General features: G+C 46.6%; 1 protein-coding gene across 1 annotated transcript in view; it reads right to left on the bottom strand.

Annotated features, from left to right (window-relative positions):
• Nucleotides 1–19528, bottom strand: part of Fmnl3 (formin like 3) — a 53110-nt gene extending 33582 nt beyond the window's left edge. Inside the window, 1 exon segment of the mRNA XM_059247690.1 lies at nt 19262–19528. Coding sequence (XP_059103673.1) covers nt 19262–19387 — 126 coding nt within the window. The 5' untranslated portion in view covers nt 19388–19528.
• Between the last annotated feature and the right edge of the window lie 2237 nt (nt 19529–21765).

Here is a 21765-nt window from a genome sequence, read left to right as displayed (position 1 = left end):
CTTGGCCCAGAAACACACGTGCTCCTAGGCAAGGGTATGAGGCACAAGCAGAAGAAATGTAGTAGAAACTGTGGGCTGTCCAAGGAGACAGGAGGCTGACGGGAGGCAGCACTCCAGCCAGCACCCAGTGCACTTGCCTTGGCCCGGCTCTGACTTTCCAGGAGTCTCATAATAAATCTAGGAGCTTATTATCCAACCATAAAACTTAATGAATCCCTTCCTACTTCTAAACACATGCGGGAGGGGCAGGATTCCTGTTTTATAGAAGGGTAAGATGAGGCCCAGCCCAGGCACATATCACATATCTGTCACATATCACATCAGCTGAGAAGAGGCATTCCAAGCCCTCTGTCCTCCTTGCTTTCTGAACGGCTCTTAAATGGAGCATGTCTACAGTGCTCCTGGCTTCTATCCTCTTTAGGAGGAACTACAGTGAACTCAGTCCACTCTTAATCTCAGTCTTCCAAAGCTGTCACCCCTCATGCCTTCAAGGCCACAGCTTGACAGAGGTGACAGCTACCCACATCTCAATGTCATCGTATTCAGTTGTTCCAGCCTTTTTATATTGCACTGGACTATCCACTTAGATGAGAATACCTCCCTGTTGTAATTGGACCACTAAGAATTCCTCTCCTATGATCTAAAGAGACCTCGAGGGCCTGGTGAGGTAGTTCGGCAGTTAAGAGCAAGGACTGCTCTGCCAGAGGACACAGGTTCAATTCCCAGCACCTACATGGAGACTTACAACCATCTGTAACTCCAGTTTCCAACAATCCAGTTCCCTCATCTGGCCTCTGCAGGCACCAGGCAAGCACATGGTGCACAGACATATGGACAGCCACACACATAAAATTAAAAAAACAAAAACAAAAACATGTATATGTGGCATTTTAAAAATTAAAGAGATCCTGATAGCTCTTGGCCATGTGCGGAGGCATACACCTTTAATCCCAGTACTAGTGGGGCAGAGGTAGGTGGATCTGTTGTTGTAAGTTTGAGGCCTGGTATACATAGCAAGTTCCTGGCCAACCAGGGCTACAGAGTGAGACCTTTTACTCAGGATCAAAGATTAGAAGGAAACATTACTGAGCATTTCATACGCTAGGCACTTGTTTCCAATCTACTGCCCTTAGCAACCCCTGGAGGTGAATGCTCCTTCACCTGTTAACCCAGTAAGGGAAGAACTAGAGACCAATTGGTTCAAGGTCATACAGAAAGTACCAGAACCAGCCCAGTGGGCAATGTGGTGCAGGCCTTAATTCCAGCACTCTGGAAGTGGATGCAGAGGCAGAGCCAGGTGGATCTCTATGAATTCAAGGCCAATATGGTCTACAAAGAGAGTTCCTAGACAGCCAGAGCTACACCGAGAAACCTTGTCTCGAAAAAACTGGAAAAAAAAAAAAAAGAAAAAACAAAAACAAACAAACAAAAAAACTGGGAGAAAAAAAAAGTACCAGAACCCAGATTTACATGCTTTTCTACCATGTCCTGCCATCAGCTTTTATGAAGGAGGGTGGGAAACTCCATTTCTAATTCAAGAAGGTCCAACTAGATTTGTTTGGCAGCTTTGATCATTAAACGATGCTTCCTTGCCTAGCAGGACTGAGTGAAAGCAGCTGACGGCATGCGTAAGTGCACCTGAAGTTTAAAGTTTCTCAGTAAGAGTTACCTTGCACAACCAGAGACAAGAAACTGTCCTCCTAGACACATGGTCTTAGAGCCGAGTAACATCCTAAATTGTACAAAATACTGCAGTAACAACAGCTTAGGCTGTGACAGATGTGGTGGCATGTACCTTTAATCCTAGCCTTGAGAGGTAGAAGCAAGCAGAGTTTTAATGAGCTCCAGGCCAGCCTGGTCTATACAGTGAGTTCCAAGCCAGCCAAGAACTCACTGTGAGACCTTGTCTGAAGAAAAAAAAAAAAAAAATTGAACAAGAAAAAAATAGCTTAGGCTTTGGAAGCAAGAGCTGACTCAGATTTGAATCTTGGTCAGGAGACCTTGACTAAGATCATGAATCTGGGTCATATTGTTTTAAAATATTTGTCATGAGATCCTAGAAAAGTTATCAAAGCCTCAATTTTCCCATCCGTAAAATAAGAAGACGACAACCTCTTCATCAAGATGCTTTAAAGCATATGCACACGCAGTTGAACAGCTAATACAGGACACAAGCCAAGCGCTCTGCGGGTTAGAGCAGTTGTATACATGCTATCCAGGGATTTAGCACAGGCAGGACCAGAGCTCAGGAAACAGACCAGAAGCACTGACTAAGCTGCCCCGCTATCAGAACAGCTGGGGGAATCTGGGACAATTCACGAAACTCTGAGGCCACAGCTTGCCTATCTGTAGAGATTAGGGGAAGATGTTAGCAGATTATTTCTAGCATTCTTGGTTTACCTCTAATCCCTCACTTTCCCAGCCGCCTCTGACTTCCTCTGGCTCAACGTGTGGTCTGCAAACCTGCAGACTCATTCGAGCATAAATCACTCTCTTCAGCCTCCTCACTATCTCAACAATTCTGCTTTGTTCCCAGGGACACTATGTAAGTCCTCTCAGTGTCCCTTCCTGTTCCTAGAGGGCTGAAATGGGGGAATACAAAGGCCTCAGGCTTTATTTGACCAGTTACAACATTCAGTCTCCAAAATCTCTTTCGAGCTCCCCCGATAAATCTCCAGCTTCCCAGGAGGGGGTATTCCCAGATTCCCATTGGTACTGTGACTTCACATGTCTCAAGACTGGCCTCATCTTTTCCATTCTCAGGTCGTTCTCCTGTGTTCCCTCAGCTGGTGGAACTTCCATTTAACTAATCCAGAAAGCTAGAAGTCTCAGATGCCATCCTCCCAATGTCAACCTAATCAGTCTTGAAACTTCAATCTGTCCTACGGTCTCCAGTGTGCCTTCCACCGTCATATACTACTCAAGTACTCCTCCCTGCTGATTCCTCCCTATGGGGCATCGAACTGACCTACACACAACTCAGAATGTGACCACAACACTCTCTTGGAAAAGGCATGAAGTACAGTTCCTTCTATGTGGCATCCAAGGCCTCCTGGCCAACTTGGCTTCATTTCCCACTGCTCTCAGCTGCACTACACAAGAGCAGTGGGCTGCTCTGAAAAGATTCTTGGAGCACATCACGCTCTGTCTCCCTCACAAGTCTATGACCATGCTGTTCTCTCTATCTGGAGTGCATTCTCTCTCCTGCTCTGTCCAAATCCTATCATCCCATTGGCCAGCAGGGATTTCCTCCTGCAGGCAGTGCTCCCAGGCCTATACCTATGCTTCCTGCCCATCTATACCAGAACCTAACCAACTACATAATGTAATTATATGTTCAGTGAATCTGGCTCCCCCTCCAGCCTGAACTCCTGGGGGTAGACACCGTCTTAGTCATCTTTAGCTCTCTGGCAATTAACACAGTCCTAAGCCCTCAATAAATGCCTGCCGAGTGAATGAGTGCTACACTAGACCTGCTGAGCCTTTGATGGCCGAAACACTGTCCCTGTCCCTGTCTCTAGGCAGGGTAGATGACACTGGCCATCTCCAGCTCACTGCTTCAGAGTCCCTGCAGGAAACCGAAGGGAACCTTCACCAGCCTTGCTTCAGAAAAAAGGTGGGAGGAGTAAGCTCCATGCCACTAAGGTATCAGGAGCAGCTGGCAACACCAAGGCTGTTATGCCTTTGTCGTGACATCTCCCTAAGTATCTGGAGCAGAAAGTACTAGACAGTTTCTTTACAATTCTTGGAAGGAGTAAACGGAGAGGCAAAGGCCTCCTGATATTCTTCAGCTGGCCACCCCTCAAGTCCAAAGGTTATGTTCACAACTTTAAACATGGATATTTTGGGGAAATGACAGATAAATGCTTTGGGAACATACCAGAACCTGTTGGTCTATAAATGTTCAAGAGATTCTTAATTCCTTAGTCACCCACCATGCTAGCAGTAATTAAAAAGCCCAAAGGAAGCAATTAAGAGCTGCTATTGGACTATTAATCTAGAACTCATACCAGATGTGCCCAAATAAAGCCAGCAGATAGATGTGAGCTCTTCTCAGAGCAGGATTCACAAAGTCCTGCCTCCAAGGACCTGCCCATGTGTGCTGTGTGAGGCTCATCCTCCTGAGTAGCAAGTGAAAACAAAATAACCACAAACAAGAAGTCTGTCCACAGTACAGGGAGGCTTTCCTAGTTGTGTATCCTCTGGTCCATCCATTCTAGAGTATCATCCCCAAAGTTTGCACTGAGGAGAAAGGGATGTGGAATCTCCAGCCCACAAAATGAATCCATGTAACAACAACCCAGAGTTCAATACAGTACAGACACAATCCTCAGCCTCAGCAGGCCTGTGATGGCTGTCTTGGCCTTAATATATGCACCGAAGTTCGGAATGCTCTAAAAATCAGAACCTTCCATGGCTGCACCAGAAACAAAATGCACTAAAGGGCAGACAGACAGGAATCCAGGGTCACCCTTGTCCCTGACAGTCTCTAAAGCCTATGGACAAGTCACGGTTAGGCTAACATCAGATGGCAAAGCCAAGTGACAAATGTGGTGGGCAGTTCAGTGATTCTGCAACTTAGAGATACAGAAAACAGTCTCCACCCATGAATGGTAATTCATACTTCTTCTCTATTTTCTCTCTGTTTTTATGTGTATGAAGTTTTGTCTGTACATATGTATACGTACCACACGAGTGCCCAGTGTCCACAGAGGTCAGCCCTGGAACCGGAGTTACAGATGTTCATGAGTCACTCACTATATGAGTGGTGGGAATTGAACCCAGGTCCTCTGCAAGAGCAACAAATGCTCTTAAGTGCTAAGTCATCTACCCAGTCCCAATAATTCATTTCTTGAGCATTTTCATTTGGCTTCCTAATACAAGACCCCCGATTCAAAAGGTTAATGCTTTTAGAATATTTCTTCTTAAGTTAGGGATGTGAATTGGTTGGTAGAGTGCCTGCCTAGCATGCATGAGGTCCTGGGTTTGATCCTGAGCACTGCACTTGGTCTTGGTGGAGCATGCCTGTAATCTCAGTATTCAGAAGGTGGAAGCAGAAAAATCATAAACTCAAGTTCATTCTTGCCTACTTAGGGAGTTTGAGATCAGTCTGGGACATAGGAACTCTGACTCAAAAAAAAAAAAAAATCTTAGCCGGGCGGTGGTGGCACACACCTTTAATCCCAGCACTCGGGAGGCAGTGGCAGGCAGATGTCTTGTGAGTTCAAGGCCAGCCTGGTCTACAGAGCAAGATCCAGGATAGCCAGAGCTGTTACACAGGAAACCCTGTCTCGAAAAACAACCAACCAACAACAAAAAGACTCAAATCCAAACCCCCTCACCTCAGCTCTTACAAAAATGCACCCAGATAAAGTCAGGAGGAACCCATCACCCCTGCAGCTGTTCCCCAGGCCGGTTTCACATTCCTCCTCTGTCCAGAACAGTCCCTTCAGGAAACCCCAGGAATCAGCCTTGAGAAGTCCTGAGAAGACAGGCATCTATTTACAGTTAATCAGCACCCTGCCGGCCCTGCAGACAGTTTTGACATCTGGAGCCCGGAAGAAACAACCACAGGCTCTGACTGGGTCCACCTGGACTAGGAACAAGCTGGGCCCCAGAGGGGCACTGCCTCTCATCTCCACCCAGGCTGACTGCACTGCCACAGGAGCCTCTTCCTCCGAGACACTTCCAGGTGCTGGGATCCAGGCTCTACACACGTAGCCTATTGCTTTTTCACCCTTTCCCTATACCTCAGCGACCACAGAAAATACATGACCATCTCAACTAAAACATCATCCCCATTACTCCCCGTCTCCCTCCTCCTATGTGGCACTGAATATTATTTTATATGCTTGTACATTGATTTATTGTTCTTTTCAACAACAATGTGGATTCTGAGGCCAGCGTCTTTGTCCCTCTTGATCACCGTGATATCACTAATGCCTAAAATACAAAAAGCACTCAATACTGTTGAACAAAGATGGATGGATGGATGGATGGATGTTAATGCAATCAAACAGGAGAAACACATGTGAGAGACAAGACTGAATAACGTTTACTTCTTAGGGAACCGTATCAAGCCTATGGTTGAACCCCAACACCCCCTCAAAATCCCTCCCCTAGAGTCCCCACATCTCAGCACCAGGCACAAGCCCTTAGTGGGCCCTACAGCAGGTACTAAAGCAGAACCTGGAACTACGCCTTACTTCTCTGGTAAGTACAGCCCAGGCAAATTAAAAGCTCCCTCTTCACTGAATCCACTCAGCTTTAGTTATAGGTCGCACTTTTTATTTTTGTAACCAGCCAACCCACCAAATTATAGGCCCCGGCCACGGATAGGCACGCCAAGCCTGGGACAGCCCAGCAGAGACACGGCCCTTTTTGGCCTGAGGGTTAGTTAGTACAGCAGTTGAGGGCTGAGCACCAGTCAAACCTGAAATGATCAAGAGGGCCACCCCTCTCCGCAGAGCCTAGAGAGGATCCCGGCCCTCAGGCAGGCTGCTGACCAGAGCAGGAGAGATTCCAGGACTCTCCCAACACTACAGAGCAGGGTAGAGCTTTACCATGCCTGAAAAGCATCTCCGTAACTGTTCTCAAACTTCTAAGACTGGCAAACCCCCACATGGTCTGGGTCCTGCTCACCATTGATGGCTTCTCAGACCTCTTTAAGATCCTCATTAACCAATCTGGCCTCTCAGTTCCCTGAATGTGCAATTGTTTCCCGTCTCCTGAAATTTCATTACTCCAAGAACACTCCCTCCAACACACCTCAGAAGTTAGCATATAGCTGTGACGATGGATGGAGAACAGAGTTAGGTCCTGCACGACTCAAACAGGGAAACCACCAAGTTCATTAAACAGGCCAACTAAGAGTGGCAGTCGTAGAGGGAAGGTGGACAGAGCAGCAGTCCAGAAGGACCCCAGACACCTAGCCTGCATAATTAGCTAGCAAAGGGACTCTCTCACCCTCACCTCCCAACACACAGCATGCACACCACTAGCAGCAGTCGGAGAGTAACACTAATCACTGTCATGATGCAGTGAAGTACATCTGTTGAGAATCTACCACAAGCAAAGCATTCTGTGTATTTGTATGTACCATGTGTATCTACGCACATGTGTGAACATGTCTGCAGAGGCCAGAGCTGACACTGGGTGTGTTCCTCAATGGCTTGCCATCTAACTTTTTGAGACAGGATCTCTCACTGAACCTGGAGCTCACAGGTTCTGCAAAACTGACTTACCAGCAAGGCCCAGAGATCCTCTTATATCCCAGCACTGGGACTACTGGCCTATGAACACCTTGCCCAACGTTTTACATGGGTGCTATAGATCAAACTCAGGCCCTAAGCACTTTACCAACTGAACCATCTCCCCACCCCTAAGCACTGTTAATAACAGAAATTGCTTAGGACAAGATGCCCTTCCACCTTTAAAAAAGGAAAGACAGATTTAGAAAAAGAAAATGAGTTTAAAGTTTGGTTACTAAAAATGGAAGCATCTACATAAGGTTCAAGTGTAACGTGTGGGACCCTTTCCAATCTAGTTTTTTAAAAATATTCTGCTTCTCTAACCTCTGAGGATCAAATGTTTATTTCTCATGTATTTCAACCATCCAACTTTTAATGAGTAAACTCATGAATGGCCAGGGGCCACTTACCAACTCATCTCAAATCGCATTCCCCGATGAAAGGCTGGGCAGCAGGGCCTCCAAAGAACCTTTTCTAGCATCAGTAAATCTTCAGGCCGAACTCTCTGTGGACTGGTGGTCCAACCTGATCCAAGCTCATGTCTCTGTAAATAGGCTCCTCTATTACAAAAGGCAGGCTTCTGGCTGCTCTTCTCAACAGCTGGCTCATTCTTCCTCTTCAGTCTCCTCCCATCCTGCTCTTGTCTCTCTGCTGACCTACCCTAGTCACTTTTAAGACAAGATGTCAAGCAGTGTCTGACTTCCTACAACAGGCTCCACAGATGACCTGAGAAGACGTTTTGGCTTAATGCTCCAGTTCAAACTACAGTCCTCAATACCCATTTTGTCTCTCCAACTCAGGTAGCACCGTCTACGTCTTTGGTATACTCCAGGGCACTTAGGAGAGTGCCGTGCATACAGAAAGGAAAGTGAGGATCTAAGACTCCTGACCTAAATGAGGCCTTTGCTTCACGCTTCGTCTATCCTTTGCCTCCCAAAGACATAATCCTATCTCTATTTTCATTTGGTTTTGTGAGACAAGACTTTGCTATGTATCCAAGCCTGCCCCGAAACTCATTATATAGCCCAAGCTGGTATCAAACTCACTATGAATCCCAGGATGACCCTGACCTGATCCTCCTGCCTCAAAGCCACCCAAGTGTATGCGCCATCACACTGGGGCTGGCTCCTATCTTGTAATTACATTTTTTTGACAGGTTCTTATTATCCCAGGTTGTCCTCAAACATGTTATATAGATGAGGCTGACCTTGAACTACTGATCTTCTTGCCTCCATCTCCCAAGAGCTCAAATCACAGGTGTGCGTCACCATGTCCAACTGCAAGCAAGGAGAGGTCAACTCTGGGCAGAGGAGCATGGAGTTAAGAATGTGGGCTTTGGAGGCAGGGTGGTGGTATGAGGCTGTAATTCCAGCACTCAGGAGGCTGAGGCACAAGTTACACACCTGTGTGGGCTAGTGAATTCCAGGCTAGTCTGGCACTGCAGTGTGAGATCACGTTTCAAAACAAACTGAACTACAACAATGGCTTTGGAGTCAGAATGCTTGGATTCCAATCCTGACTACTTATTACTTGTTAATCCTGGACCATTTAACCTTCCTGGACCTCAGTTCTCCCATCTACAAAATAGAAATAACTGCTTCAGGCTGGGGACGTAGCTTAGTAGTAGAGCATGTGTACAGCATGCTTGAGACCCTTCATTCAGCTTTAACAAGTCCTGCTTTATACTATCATGGTGAAGAAATGAGATGTTTCTGCCAGAGTGATGGCTTGGTGCTGGCATTCCATTACCACCCAATAAAAGTTATCAAGAATTATTTGCAAGATTCCCTCGGTGGAAGGTCACCAGATGTCATTTGTCCCTCTTCCCAATGTGGCCACATTCACTATATCTTCTTTTCCTGTTTGTCATTATTTAAAAACACTATTAGTTGTCCTTTTCCTAAGAGACAAGAATCTAGAGAAAATCACTTCCACAGGGGTCAGAGCTGCTGAGCCAACCCTGAAGAGCTCAGTTCAGTGAAGTACGGAGCTTATTTCCTTGGCTGACATCACCACACCTCTGCCAAGGCGAGAGGTGAACATTTAACTGGACTTGAAATGCAAGAGACTGAAAATATACAATCTGCCTGTGTCTGAGTAACCAGGATACCTCCACTCAACAATCTAAAATGCAGCCTCAGGGCAGAAGGGCCTCTCTCTAACGTGATGCACAGGTCCCCACAGGGCATGTCACGGGCAGGACCTAGCTACCAATCTCATTGGTGTCCTTTCTTTCTCCTGTTCATCTTTTGGCTCACTGTAAAGTAAGAGAAACTTTTTAATATTATCATTCAAAGTTGAGGTTCCCCCATCCAACTCCATTTTTATTCTTCCATTTCCCTTAAAAGAAGGATACATAACAGAAAAGTGTATGTTCTTTGAGTAATTCAATCTACCCTGATGTTTACAGTCTTATTCAATCCCAGCTTACTCATTCCCCTCCAGGGGTCAACACAATTAGGTAGTGAGTCTTCTAGGCCTTTTTTCTACATATTTACACACAAGCATGTAGTCTATTATAAAGCATTAAGGTGTGAACTACCTCGTTAGATTATTATTTTTGTACACACACACACACACACACACACACACTCCTATCTTGGAGATTTCCATCAGCCACAAAAATTAAATGATGTTTACCTATACCAGGTATTTGGCTGTACAATGATAAGCAGATATAATGTCCCCACCCTCAGGGAGTCAGTAATGTAGGAAGATAAATATGCAATTAAATAATTTCAAAATGAAAAATAACACAATGGAATGAGCAGGATTCTAAGATAGAAAATAATAAGCAAGGCTGGCTTTTGAGCCATAGGTGGTGATTCAAAAGCTGAAGCCCTAAGTTATAAACTAAAATGAGTCATTGAAAGATTCAGGCAAAAGGCGCCCTAGGCAGGTAGAGCTTGTACAAAGGCCCTAATGTAGAAAGGATGTTCTGGATGAAAGGCTAGTACTTTAAATTAGGCTGCTTTGTGGAAACAGATGGAAGAATGGAGAGAGACAAGAGAAGAAGGTTGCCTGGCTGGAATACAAGCTACTGATACCGACTTGTATGGAAACAGTGGCAGCAGAGAAAAAGAAAATGATGAGAATAACATATACTGAGAGAGAGACAGCTCAGTGGGTAAGAGCACGGTTCAGAATCCCAGACCTGGGATCACAGGTGCAGATGCTACCATGCCTGGGGTTTTATTCAGATTCTCGTCAAGAATTTTCTGCAGATTTGAAATCTATAAAGAAAAACAAAGACTAAGCATCATTTTGGAAGTGGTTTTTCTAGGAGTCCTTTCGGCACCAACAGAAGCCCAACTGAAACATGTCTTAGGAAGGCCTTCCTACGTGACATTTAAATGGACGCCTTCCCTGGGTAGCACGCAAAGCCTTGCCTTCATCCCCCGTAAAGCACAAGTAAAATAACTGCCTCACAGAGTTCTTGTCGAGTTAGATGAACTCACCCATGGAACAGCATACGCCATATACCCAACAGATAAAACAACTTCTACAAGCTAAGTCCAAACCCTACAGACATTTCTGAAAGGAGATGGGGGACCCTACTCAGAAATAAAACAAGTCAGCACTGTTTTGAAAAAATTTTTTTCTTTTTTCTTTTGCTTTGTTTTGTTTTAAACGGTCTCACTATGTAGATTAGGCTGGCCTCAAATTAAGAGATCTACCTGCCTCTGCCTCCCAAATGCTAGGATTGAAGGTATGTGCCATCATTTCTGAACAAAGTATTTTTTCAATATAAATCCCACAAAGATGTCAAATTTTGTTCAAAAAACATTTTACAAATATTTTAAATATTCTTCTATTTTTGGTTGTGAGCCTAGTCTTTATCAGCTGAGCCATCTCTGCAACCCTATTTTAAAATATTCTAAGCAGTCAAGAACGGTACAATTTAGCCGGGCAGTGGTGAGTCCAGCCTGGTCTACAAAGCGAGTTCTAGGACAGCCAGGGTTACACAGAGAAACCCTGTCTCTAAAAAGAAAAAAAAGCCGGGCGGTGGTGGCGCACGCCTTTAATCCCAGCACTCGGGAGGCAGAGCCAGGCGGATCTCTGTGAGTTTGAGGCCAGCCTGGTCTACAGAGCGAGATCCAGGACAGGCCCAAAGCTACACAGAGAAACCCTGTCTGGGGGGTGGGGGGTGGGGGAGGTGCAGGTCAGACTGTTGTCATTACATGGACAAGATCTAATCAGAGAAGCAACTGCTGAAGACAGATCTTTCCCGTCCTCTTAAGCACGTGCTGGGAGCCAACTCTACCTTCTATCTGGACACTTTGGGAGAACACTGCCCAGAGGAAAGGAGCTGCTGTTCCTCACAGGCAGTGCCTCCAGTCACAGGACGACTTAAACTTTGTCCCCTACAAGAGAGGTTACTTGTTCCCCACGACTTCTCAAAAGTAATGTAATTACTCCCACCTGGATATTCCCAGAATTTTAGAACTGGACCTCTACCTCAAAAGAGTAGACCAGATCCCCACTACAAAAGATCCTTAATCAAAGTCAAATCAGTGTCCAGGAGTCTGAACGCCTCACTCTGAATGGGGACCAGGCAAACTTCAACAAGATGCCTTTGTCGTTACCACTAGCAGAGGCATCGTTCTATCGGAGTGATTAACTAGGGTTCCCTCCTACCACACACTCAGATCACTGTTGGATTAGCGTCTCCTCACCCTCTATCCTTTTCCCCTCTCTGACAAGCAAAGCCAGGACTTTCCTGGCAGATCCGAGAACAGGCCCCGAAGCCCTCAAAACACCACATACATGCAACATGAGCATGAGGGAGGCCATGGGTTTGAACAGACTTTCAAAGGGATCTGTTATTCAAAAAACAATTATCAAATTGTCAAAACAGTTATCAAATTCACTTGCAAATTCAGCTAGGCATGGTACCACATGCTTGTAATACTGGCACTTGGGAGGTAGAAGCCAGAATCAGGAGTTCTAGGCTAACCTGAGCTACAAAAGATCCTGTCTTAACTCTATCCTAGCCATACAAAAGTGTTTCTTGATAAAACATTCCCAACTAAAAACCTTTGATTTTACACTGGTCTAATGGGCTGACAAGAGGGAAGGGGTAGCATGCTTATGCCAAAGTCTTTGACAGGTTTTAGGATAGCACCTACTGTATCAGAAGAACCGAGCACTACCCGTAGACAAGGGTAATAAAAAGGTCTACTTCTTTCCTAAGGTATAAGTTCATAAGCTATGGCTCTATCTTTACTTTTATTCCTTTACAATAGAAGTTTTCAAAATCTCCCTTTGTAGCCCAGGCTAGCCTCCCAAGGGTTGGGATTACAAGCAACTGTGGGGCCATATCCATTCACTTTGGATGTTTAACATCCCTGGACTTGTCTACCAAACACAACAGCAGTTAGTGTAATAACCTAAACATCCTTGCTTGTTCCCCAAGACTCCAACATAGGCCAACCCTTCCCTCAGCTGAAAATCACGTTAGGATCCAGGAGTACCCTTAAAACGCTGTGAGTAAGAAGTTATCCTCATTCATGTCATAAAGAACAAAAGTGGCTAAGGATGTGGGATGGTGAGACGGTGAGCAGGTAAGGACGCTTCCCACCAAGCCTGACAACCTGAGTTCAATCCCTGGGACCCACAGGATAGGAGAGAAGAGACATGTGTCCACATACATACACAAACACAAAATAAATGACTTGAAATATAATTAAATTAAAAAAAGTTTAAGTTAGCCGGGCGGTGGTGGCGCACGCCTTTAATCCCAGCACTTGGGAGGCAGAGCCAGGCGGATCTCTGTGAGTTCGAGGCCAGCCTGGGCTACCAAGTGAGTTCCAGGAGAGGCGCAAAGCTACACAGAGAAACCCTGTCTTGAAAAAAACCAAAAAAAAAAAAAAAAAAAAAAAGTTTAAGTTATAAGATTTGTCCACAGACTTTCAGATGAAAAAGAGACTACAAAACTGGACCAGAACCTAAGTCTCCTGATTATAAAACTAACAGCCTTTCTTTAAAACCAAGTCTGAGCCAGCAAATCTCCAACCAGCTATTTCCTCTGTGGGAAGGGAGGGACTGGAGAGGTGAGGGACACTTTTTTAATGGTTTCATGGGAAATAGGGACTATACAGAGTGACTGGGTCTCCAGTTCCCTGCAAGGAAATGGATAAAAACAGCTAAACTCTGAAGTCTAAGCAGTTCTTAAAACAGAATAACCATCTCTTAAAATAACCAAACCCCAGGCACAAGCCCAGCTCTCACTTAGAAAAGGGCTGGGTAACCGAAGGATGTGACAGTCCCCATTCCGAGCTGACACAGAGGAAAAGGGGACGGGAAGCACATATCTTTCCTGTTACTGCACTAGGCACCCAGTGGCAAAACCAACAGGCTGCAACTCCAGCCCTGGAGGAGTATCAGAGGTGATTTAAAAAACAGAGGAGGAGAGGCACACAAGAATTAAACTCCACTGGTATAGCACAGCCTAAATCCTGCCATGCCAAGAACTCAGCCAGTCCCTTAGGATACTTGAAGTCATTTACAGTACTTTTCAAAGAACTTGACAGACTGAGCCTACGGAGATTAGTAAAGTTCACGATTGAAGAGACGCAGCTCCCACACATGCCAAATCTTCTCTAGGTCCTTCCCTACCCACCACACAAACTCCCAGGCCACACCTGTGCCATGAGGAGACAGAAGAGAACAGAGACAGGAGGAGAGAGGGCAGAAAGAGGTAAACTCCAGAGACAGACAGACGCACCAGCAGGACTATGTCAGCGGGAGGCCTCCACACCTTTCTTAGGAGATTCTCTGTCCCGGGTGGAAGGAAAGCAGAGAAAACTCAGGGATTGGAGCTACCCAGTTCAGCTCCATTCTAGACTTTCCTATCCACCCCACTTTCCCACAGACAGAGAACCTTAAGACCCTGTTCCCTCTACAGCTATTCACAGAGTGAGTCCTGAAGTCTCTTGTCCAGAGGGGACAAGGGAAGGGAGGCTAAGTGACCCCAGCACCTTCCCCGTCTTCAAAAGATACTTTCTCTTTTTCAAAAGTATTTCGAGAAAAAAAAAAAAGTATTCCAAAACTGGAATGAACCCCGGCCTTCCCTGCCACTACAGCAGCTCAGCTCCAACGCAGGAGAAACGTCTCCCCAAAATGGAGGCCAGATGCCCGGCAGAGCAGGCCACATGCTGACTGCAGGCTGACAGCACTGGTGTCCTATGGGGTCACCAGAGTCAGCTCTGGGGCAAATACCTTGGTCTTGACCACAGGGTAGCCCTTGACTCTGCCTAGCCTTCCCAAGAAGCCTCGGGGGAAGATCTGCGGTTTCATTTCCTCTCCACCTCGGCTTCTCTTTTCACTTCACTGAAGACTAGTTATTTCCACTGTTCTCACCAACTGTGGCAGAGTGTGTGCCTGCCACCTGGACTGCCCCAGCTGTGGGACACACAGACTCAAGAAGCCCAGCACTAGAGGCTTCTCGTTCCAGGGAAGGTGAAAAGCATAAGGGGCAGGGAGCAATTCCAAGAACTCCACATACTTTATCCTTACAGGACAGTTACTTATGCTCTTTCATGTGTGAAAAAGATTCATAATGTGAAACTGTACAAAACATACGTTTATTACATAGACACACGGATACAGAATAAACCCCCAACAAAGAACAAAAGACAACACTTACGACAAAACATTCAGAAAAACGCAAAGTAAAACAACATAGCATTTTGTAATAATCAAAGAAACAAAAGTTCCTAAAATCTAAACCATCCAGAAGTAGCTTATAAAGAAAACGAGGGCACTGTGGCACACACCTTCGATCCCAGCACTCAGGAGGTAGAGGCAGGCAGATCTCTGTGAGTTCAAGACCAGCCTGGTCTATAGAGTGAGATCCAGGACTGTTGGGGATATGTAGAGAAACCCTGTCTCAGAAAACAAACTAACAAATAAATAGAGCACTTGTCTAGAATGAAGGAAGTTTTGGGTTAGAGCCCAAGCACTGTGGGGGAAGAGGAAGGGGGAAGAAAGTAAGGAAGGAGGAAAGGGAGGGAGGATGAGATACTAAGTTACTAGAGTGGACAGAAAATACTAAGTTACTAGAGTATACAGAAAATACTAAGTTACTAGAGTATACAGAAAATACTAAGTTATTAGAGTATACAGAAAATACTAAGTTACTAAAGTATACAGAAAATACTAAGTTACTAAAGTATACAGAAAATACTAAGTTACTAGAGTATACAGAAAATACTAGGTTATTAGAGTGGACAGAAAATACTAAGTTACTAGAGTGGACAGAAAATACTAAGTTACTAGGGTGGACAGAAAATACTAAGTTACTAGGGTGGACAGAAAATACTAAGTTACTAGGGTGGACAGAAAATACTAAGTTACTAGGGTAGACAGAAAATACTGTTACTAGGGTGGACAGAAAATGTCACTGATAGAATTAACAGAAGGTATAGTTAGGTCTTGGGGATCCAGATAGCTCAGTGAGTGGGGGCACTTGCTTCAGAGTCTAATGACCAGAGTTCCATATTGGGAGCCCACACAGCGGAATGAGAAAACCAACTCTTGAAAATTGCTCTCTGACTTACACACACACACACACACACACACACACACACACACACACACCACGGCACAAACATGGTCACACACATAAAATAAATGTTTAAAAAGTGCATAGGTTGCCGGGTGGTGGTGGCACACACCTTTAATCCCAGCACTCGGGCAGCAGAGGCAGGTGAATCTCTGTGACTTCAAGGCCAGCCTGGTCTACAGAGCCGAGATCCAGGACAGGCATCAGAACTACACAGAGAAACCCTGTCTCGAAAACCTAAAAAAGCATAGGTCTCTATGGCCTCAAAAAAGCATTTATCCTTTGGCCCAATAACATCATTTCTAGAAATTTATCTAAGACAATCAGAGATGATGACAAATATTTGTGCATAGGAAATTCATCACAAAACAAAATAGAGATAAAAGAAATTTACAAGATAAGGTAGTAATAAAATACTCTACTGTGGAGTACTATGTAGTCATACAGCCATGATACTAAGAACACTTTAAAAATTACAAAATAGGTGCTGGGCGGTGGTGGCCCACCACTTTAATCCCAGCACTCGGGAGGCAGACGCAGACGGATCTCTGTGAGTTCGAGGCCAGCCTGGTCTACAGAGAGAGTTCCAGGACAGCCAAGGCTACACAGACAAAAACAAAACAAACAAACAAACAAAAAAAAAAAACCCTCTCTTGGAAAACAAAACCAAAAAAATTACAAAATGCTTAAAATTGTAAAGAAAAACTCAGTTTAAAATACAACCTGGTGTATCATCCTAATTGTTAAAATATATTTAAGTTTGTCAAAATATTACTAGGAAAAAATTACTAATACAGATGATTGTCATCTCTTTCCGTAATTTCCAAATCTGCTTAATTAAAATATATTACTTTATAATCAAGAGGGAAAAAGCCATCCCCAATCCTCTTCCCTCACCTGAGGAACACTCATTTTTTTCTGGAGACAGTGGCTCACGATGTAACTCACTATGTCACGACTCTACTCCCTTGGCCTCACGGGGGACTACAGGCATGGCTACCATACCAAACCACACTGTTGTTTTTGAAAGACAATTTGCAAATACCTACACTAAGGACCTTAAAAGCAATTTACAGGGGTGGCAAGATGGCTCAGCAGGTAAAAATGCCTGACCACCTGAGTCCCAGAACCCACGTTGGAAGGGTTCCCAAAAGTTGTCCCCTGACTTCTACATTCAAGCCATAACACCTGCATCTGTGGAGTCACACATGATAGTAATAAATAAACTTTTTAGAAAATAAAAAACAATTTATAGCCCTATAATTCATCAAGTTCAATTCAAAGTTTCTATCCTAAGGAAAGTTATACACGGCAAGTATTCGCCGCAGTATTACTCATGATGGCAAACAGGAGCTGCAGCTGATGATTTGGTCCCGGCAGAACTGGTAGGACTGAGAACTAGACAGTGTAACGTATCAACACTGAGTAGGTGCTCAGTGTAGGCTACTTTCTTTTCTTGATGATATAAAACAGACAAGCTGCTCCTTTGTCACCTTCTTTCCCAATCTGTCAGCTTCGAAGCAACAGATTGGGTTTATGGAAAAGCTATTTGATAGGTGAAGAGTGACATCCTGGAATCCTGGTTTAGGACATGGACTTTCAAGTCAGAATTAACTCAAACAGTTTTCTTCAGTCTCTGGTCAGGTAGTTAACATTAAGTTACTACTGAATCCCTTTGAGTCCCACTTTCCTCTACAATGTGGGTAATAACAGCACTTACCACATGGGGCTGTTGTGTAGACTGAATGAAAGTGGAAGTCTGCCATGCACTATGTGCTCAGTAATGTCAACTTTGAAGTTGATCTCAACAGTGACTCAGATCTGAGATCACTTGTATTCCCCCGAAGGAGTTTGAGGTTCAGAAAGCGCTGGAAGGTAGCTACTCTGTGCTACATACCCAGTCACAGGATATGCCTGCTCTTGTCGGAGGAGGGCTTCACAAACCCCACTGCATTTACGGAAACCCCCCTAAAAAACACTCTGGCTGGGGAAGTTGTATCAGTGCTGAGTCAAGACCACAGACGCCTGGCTTTCTGGTGGAGACACATAATCTGACCCACATAGACGGGTCAGCAGAGATTGGAGAGCTTGCGGCCTGAGGTGATTTGCTCAGGACACTGATCCCAGGAGTCCTAATCCAAGCCAGTGCCTTATACCAAGGCGTCCGTCTATGCGGTACAGATACACCACAGGTGTGCGAGCATACTGATCTTGCTTCTTCCCAGGGGCAGCTGAAGTTCCTGAGTGGTCCCCTCTAGGTGTCCCCTGATGTGAAACAAGTGCCAAAGCTGGGATCCTTGCTTGCTGCCCTTGGAACAACTCTTTGGAACATCCTGGACTCTCTGAGTCCGAGCTGGTGCCAGTGAGCTGATGTCAGGCTCTCCACATTGCAGAGGCAGGATCTCTAGACAGCTCCACCGCTGCCAACAGATGCAATCTCCCTCTTCCAAGGCAGATGAAATCCAAGAAGGCTGCTAAGTCTACAACTTATCCCTCCTCACCGGCAGAGGCAGCCCTTCGGGCTATACCAACAATGCACCAGAATTATTACTAAGAGTTCTCTGGGGGAACTAAAGCTATTTCCCCGAGTTTTCTAGATTTCTCTCTTAGCAGATGTTCAAGTTTCTCTAAAGCTTCACGTTTAGCTTCAACACATGGTCCAGCTTCATCTCAGTGGTACCTGCTATACTATCTCCCTAGTCACAAAGCCATTCACATCAGTGTCCAAGTCCCAGAGCAAAGGAGAATCCCAAAGTCGGCTCTGAAAGTGCATCTTTATAGACCATCCCTTTTGAAACCACAGAAGGACTACAAAGAACCACAGGCAAAGGAACACAAACCAGTCACCAAGGCTTAACAAGAAACGAGGGGGGGGAAAATCAGGCGGAATGGTTTGTGTATTGTTTCAATTGGGGGGGAAAAAATTGCCTAGTCAAATGGCTTATCCACATGTTCAACCCAGGCAAAGGCACTCTAACTTAGCAGGATGCGGTTCTGAATAAGAATGGCATCACTCCGTACTCCATCCACCCCACCCCCCAAGAACAGCCAGCCCCTTCTCCGTTCCCTTTCCGCCCCCACCCGCCACCCCCCGCCCCGAAACATCTTCGTCGGGCCGCGAGAACCACTCTCACGCGGGAGGAAAAGCCTGATTTGGGCTGGGGACCCAACAGCTTCCGAAATCGCCCCGCCAGCGAGGTCCCGGGAATGGAATTCCGGCCGCGGACCGGGAAGTCCGAGGGAAGTGGGGAGGAGTCTGGACGGCGGGCAGGTCCGGGGCTTGGGGACCCCTCCTCCCCGACCCCCGACGGGCTGCTCCGTGCGAGCCCCCGCCCGAGCCGGCGCTGCTGGCAGGGTCAGGGGTTGACCGGGCAGCGGGGGGTGGGCGGGCCCCGGCGGGGGTTTGGGGGGGCGGCGGGAAGGCAGCAAGCCGCGCGGGTCTCACCAGCACTAGGGCGAATCTCTCTTCCAGCTCGCACGGCTCGGGCATCGGCGTCTTGCCGGGCGGCAGCAGCAGCGGGACGGAGGGCGGCTCGCCCGGACCGCCCTCGGTGCTCTCCAGGTTGCCCATCGCGGCGGGGGCCTCCTCCGGGCCTCAGCCCTCCACCTCCTCGCCAGGGCCCTCTGCAGCTCCGACCTGGCTCCTCCCTCAGCGCCCGCTCCCCAGGCCCGATTCCTCCGCCCCTCAGGGGGCGCCTCGTCGTCCGGCGGGCGGCGGCGGCGGCGGCGGCGGCGGCGGCGGCGAAGCGCTCGACGCGCTGAAGCGCGCCTTATTCATGCAGGCCACGCCCCCCGCCCCCCGCCCCGCCCGCGGCTAACTGACAGCCGCGCCTCCCAATCACAGAGCCTCCCGCCCTCGGCGGCCTCGCGCCTAGCTGCGAGCGCGCCCTGGTGGCCCTCGCGGGGCACCCAATCACCGCGCTTGCTGCAGGAGGCTGGCATAGGGCGCGCGGAGACTGCAGAGTTAACACGCGGGCGCTCAGGAGCGAGACCACCATCTGTGACTACACAGCCAGACTGTCTCAGAAAATAATAAGTAATCGTGAGAGCAGTGTATGTAACCCCAGAGAAGTTACAAACACCACTTTCCCAGCCTTGATCGAATGGAGGGGGGAAACATCCATTTGAAAGGATGGTTAAAATGATTACTATGAGGGCTGGAGAGATAGATGGCTCAGCTGTTAAGAGCACTGGCTGCTCTCCTAGAGGACACGGGTTCAATTCCCAGCAACCACATGGCTGCTCACAACTGTCTATAACTCCATTTCCAGGGGATCTGGCACCCTCACACAGACATACATGTAAGCAAAACACTAATGCACATTTCAAAAAAAAAAATGATTACTGTGCCCTAATGTCTGTTTCAGACCTGGCTCACGGAAGGATTTTATTATCCAACAATGGTATCTGTCTTCTGCAAACCTTCCTTAACGCACCTGGAGCCTTAAGTAAACTATTTCTTCTCCGGGTCTCAAGTTCCGGTACAATGCAAACAGGACACACAGACAGCATGGCTGGAGAATGAAGGGTGGATTATGGAAATGGCTAGGCTTGGTAGAAAGAGATTGGTGTGGTCCTTCCACTGCCCACGGGCCCTCAGCTCTGCTGGAACTGAAGACAGACCTCTGGACCCTGGTGCTCTCATGGACACTGTGAATGTGGTAATGCCTGCTTTCCGGACAGGTCAGGAGATTCAGTGTATGCCATGCAGCAGAGTCTGTATGCCCTTCCCTGGCCCTGAATTTGGTATTAAGAAGGATGGGACCCCGTTCAAAAGGAGACTCATGAGGGAGATGTATTTGAACCAGGCATCCGGGGATGAGGAAGGCCTCTTGCAGACAGGCAGAGATGGGAGGGTGGCATTTAGAATAAGATCTTATCAACGAGCACAGGTTCACTGGGCTGGTATGAAAACAGAGAGGAAGGAAAGATTTATGTACAGGGCGATGGACACCTGTCATCTCTGTCAGCCTTTGTCCCCCTTCTTCTGGTGACAGAACCCCATTTTCTTTTAGGGAACCACTAGTTCCTGTTTTCAGCTGAAGTGGAACTGGACTTTGCTCCTCTACTCAAGGAGCAGGACTTGACCCAGGACTGCCCGAGTTTGGAGACTGTAAATTGACCTAAGCCCAGCTGTGTGTGGGACTATTCGAGGCTTTTAAGGAAGAGTCAGGGAAGAGGCTCTGTCACTTGGGCTTTCTGAATCATTACAATGCAAACCTGCAGTTATTCTTGCTTACCTTGCCTTTGCTCATCACCCCCAAACCCGCCTGAGAACGGAGCCCCTGTGCCGAGAACAGCGGAGCGGTCCAGGCAGAATTCAAATGGCATACTGAGAAACTGGATCTAACCTCCCCCAAGTTATCACCCAAATGTCTTAGTCATTGGTTCGACAAGTACTTGTTGAAAAGATTATTTATGTCCCATACTGTTCTGAGCATTGAAGATGCATCTGTGAGCAAAAAGGCACACTCATTTATCATGGATACTCAAGTAATACGTACCAGGAACTTGGGAGCATGCCCAACAGCATGCCTTCTTCCCGATGTGGTCCTCTTCTAACGTTGGGCAAATCAGCCAAACTCTATCTTTCTCTCTTTTCCCTCCCCACTACCCTAAACATACACTTACCGGACTTTTTGTAAAATTTTGTTTTGTTTTTATTTATGTCTTGGTGTCTGCATGTGCACAAGGGTACCTGAGAAAGAAAGTGTTAGACTCCCTGGAGCTGGGGTTACAGGTGGTTGTGAGCCACCTGACGTGGGTGCTGGGAACTGGATTCATTCGCTCTGGAAAAGCAGTAAATGCTCGTAACTGCTGAGCGACCTCTCCAGCCCCCTTCCCGACTCCTTTTACAGACACTTCCAGAGCAGACACGTCATGATAAAACTGTAGACTCGGACTAAACAAAAGTTGAGACTCCAAAGGGGGAAAATAAATCACTATTAA

This window comes from Peromyscus eremicus, chromosome 20 (genome assembly GCF_949786415.1).
Source record: "Peromyscus eremicus chromosome 20, PerEre_H2_v1, whole genome shotgun sequence".
Classification (NCBI taxonomy): domain Eukaryota; kingdom Metazoa; phylum Chordata; class Mammalia; order Rodentia; family Cricetidae; genus Peromyscus; species Peromyscus eremicus.
Note: the sequence above shows the minus strand (reverse complement) of the source record. Positions and strands in the feature narration are given on the sequence as shown.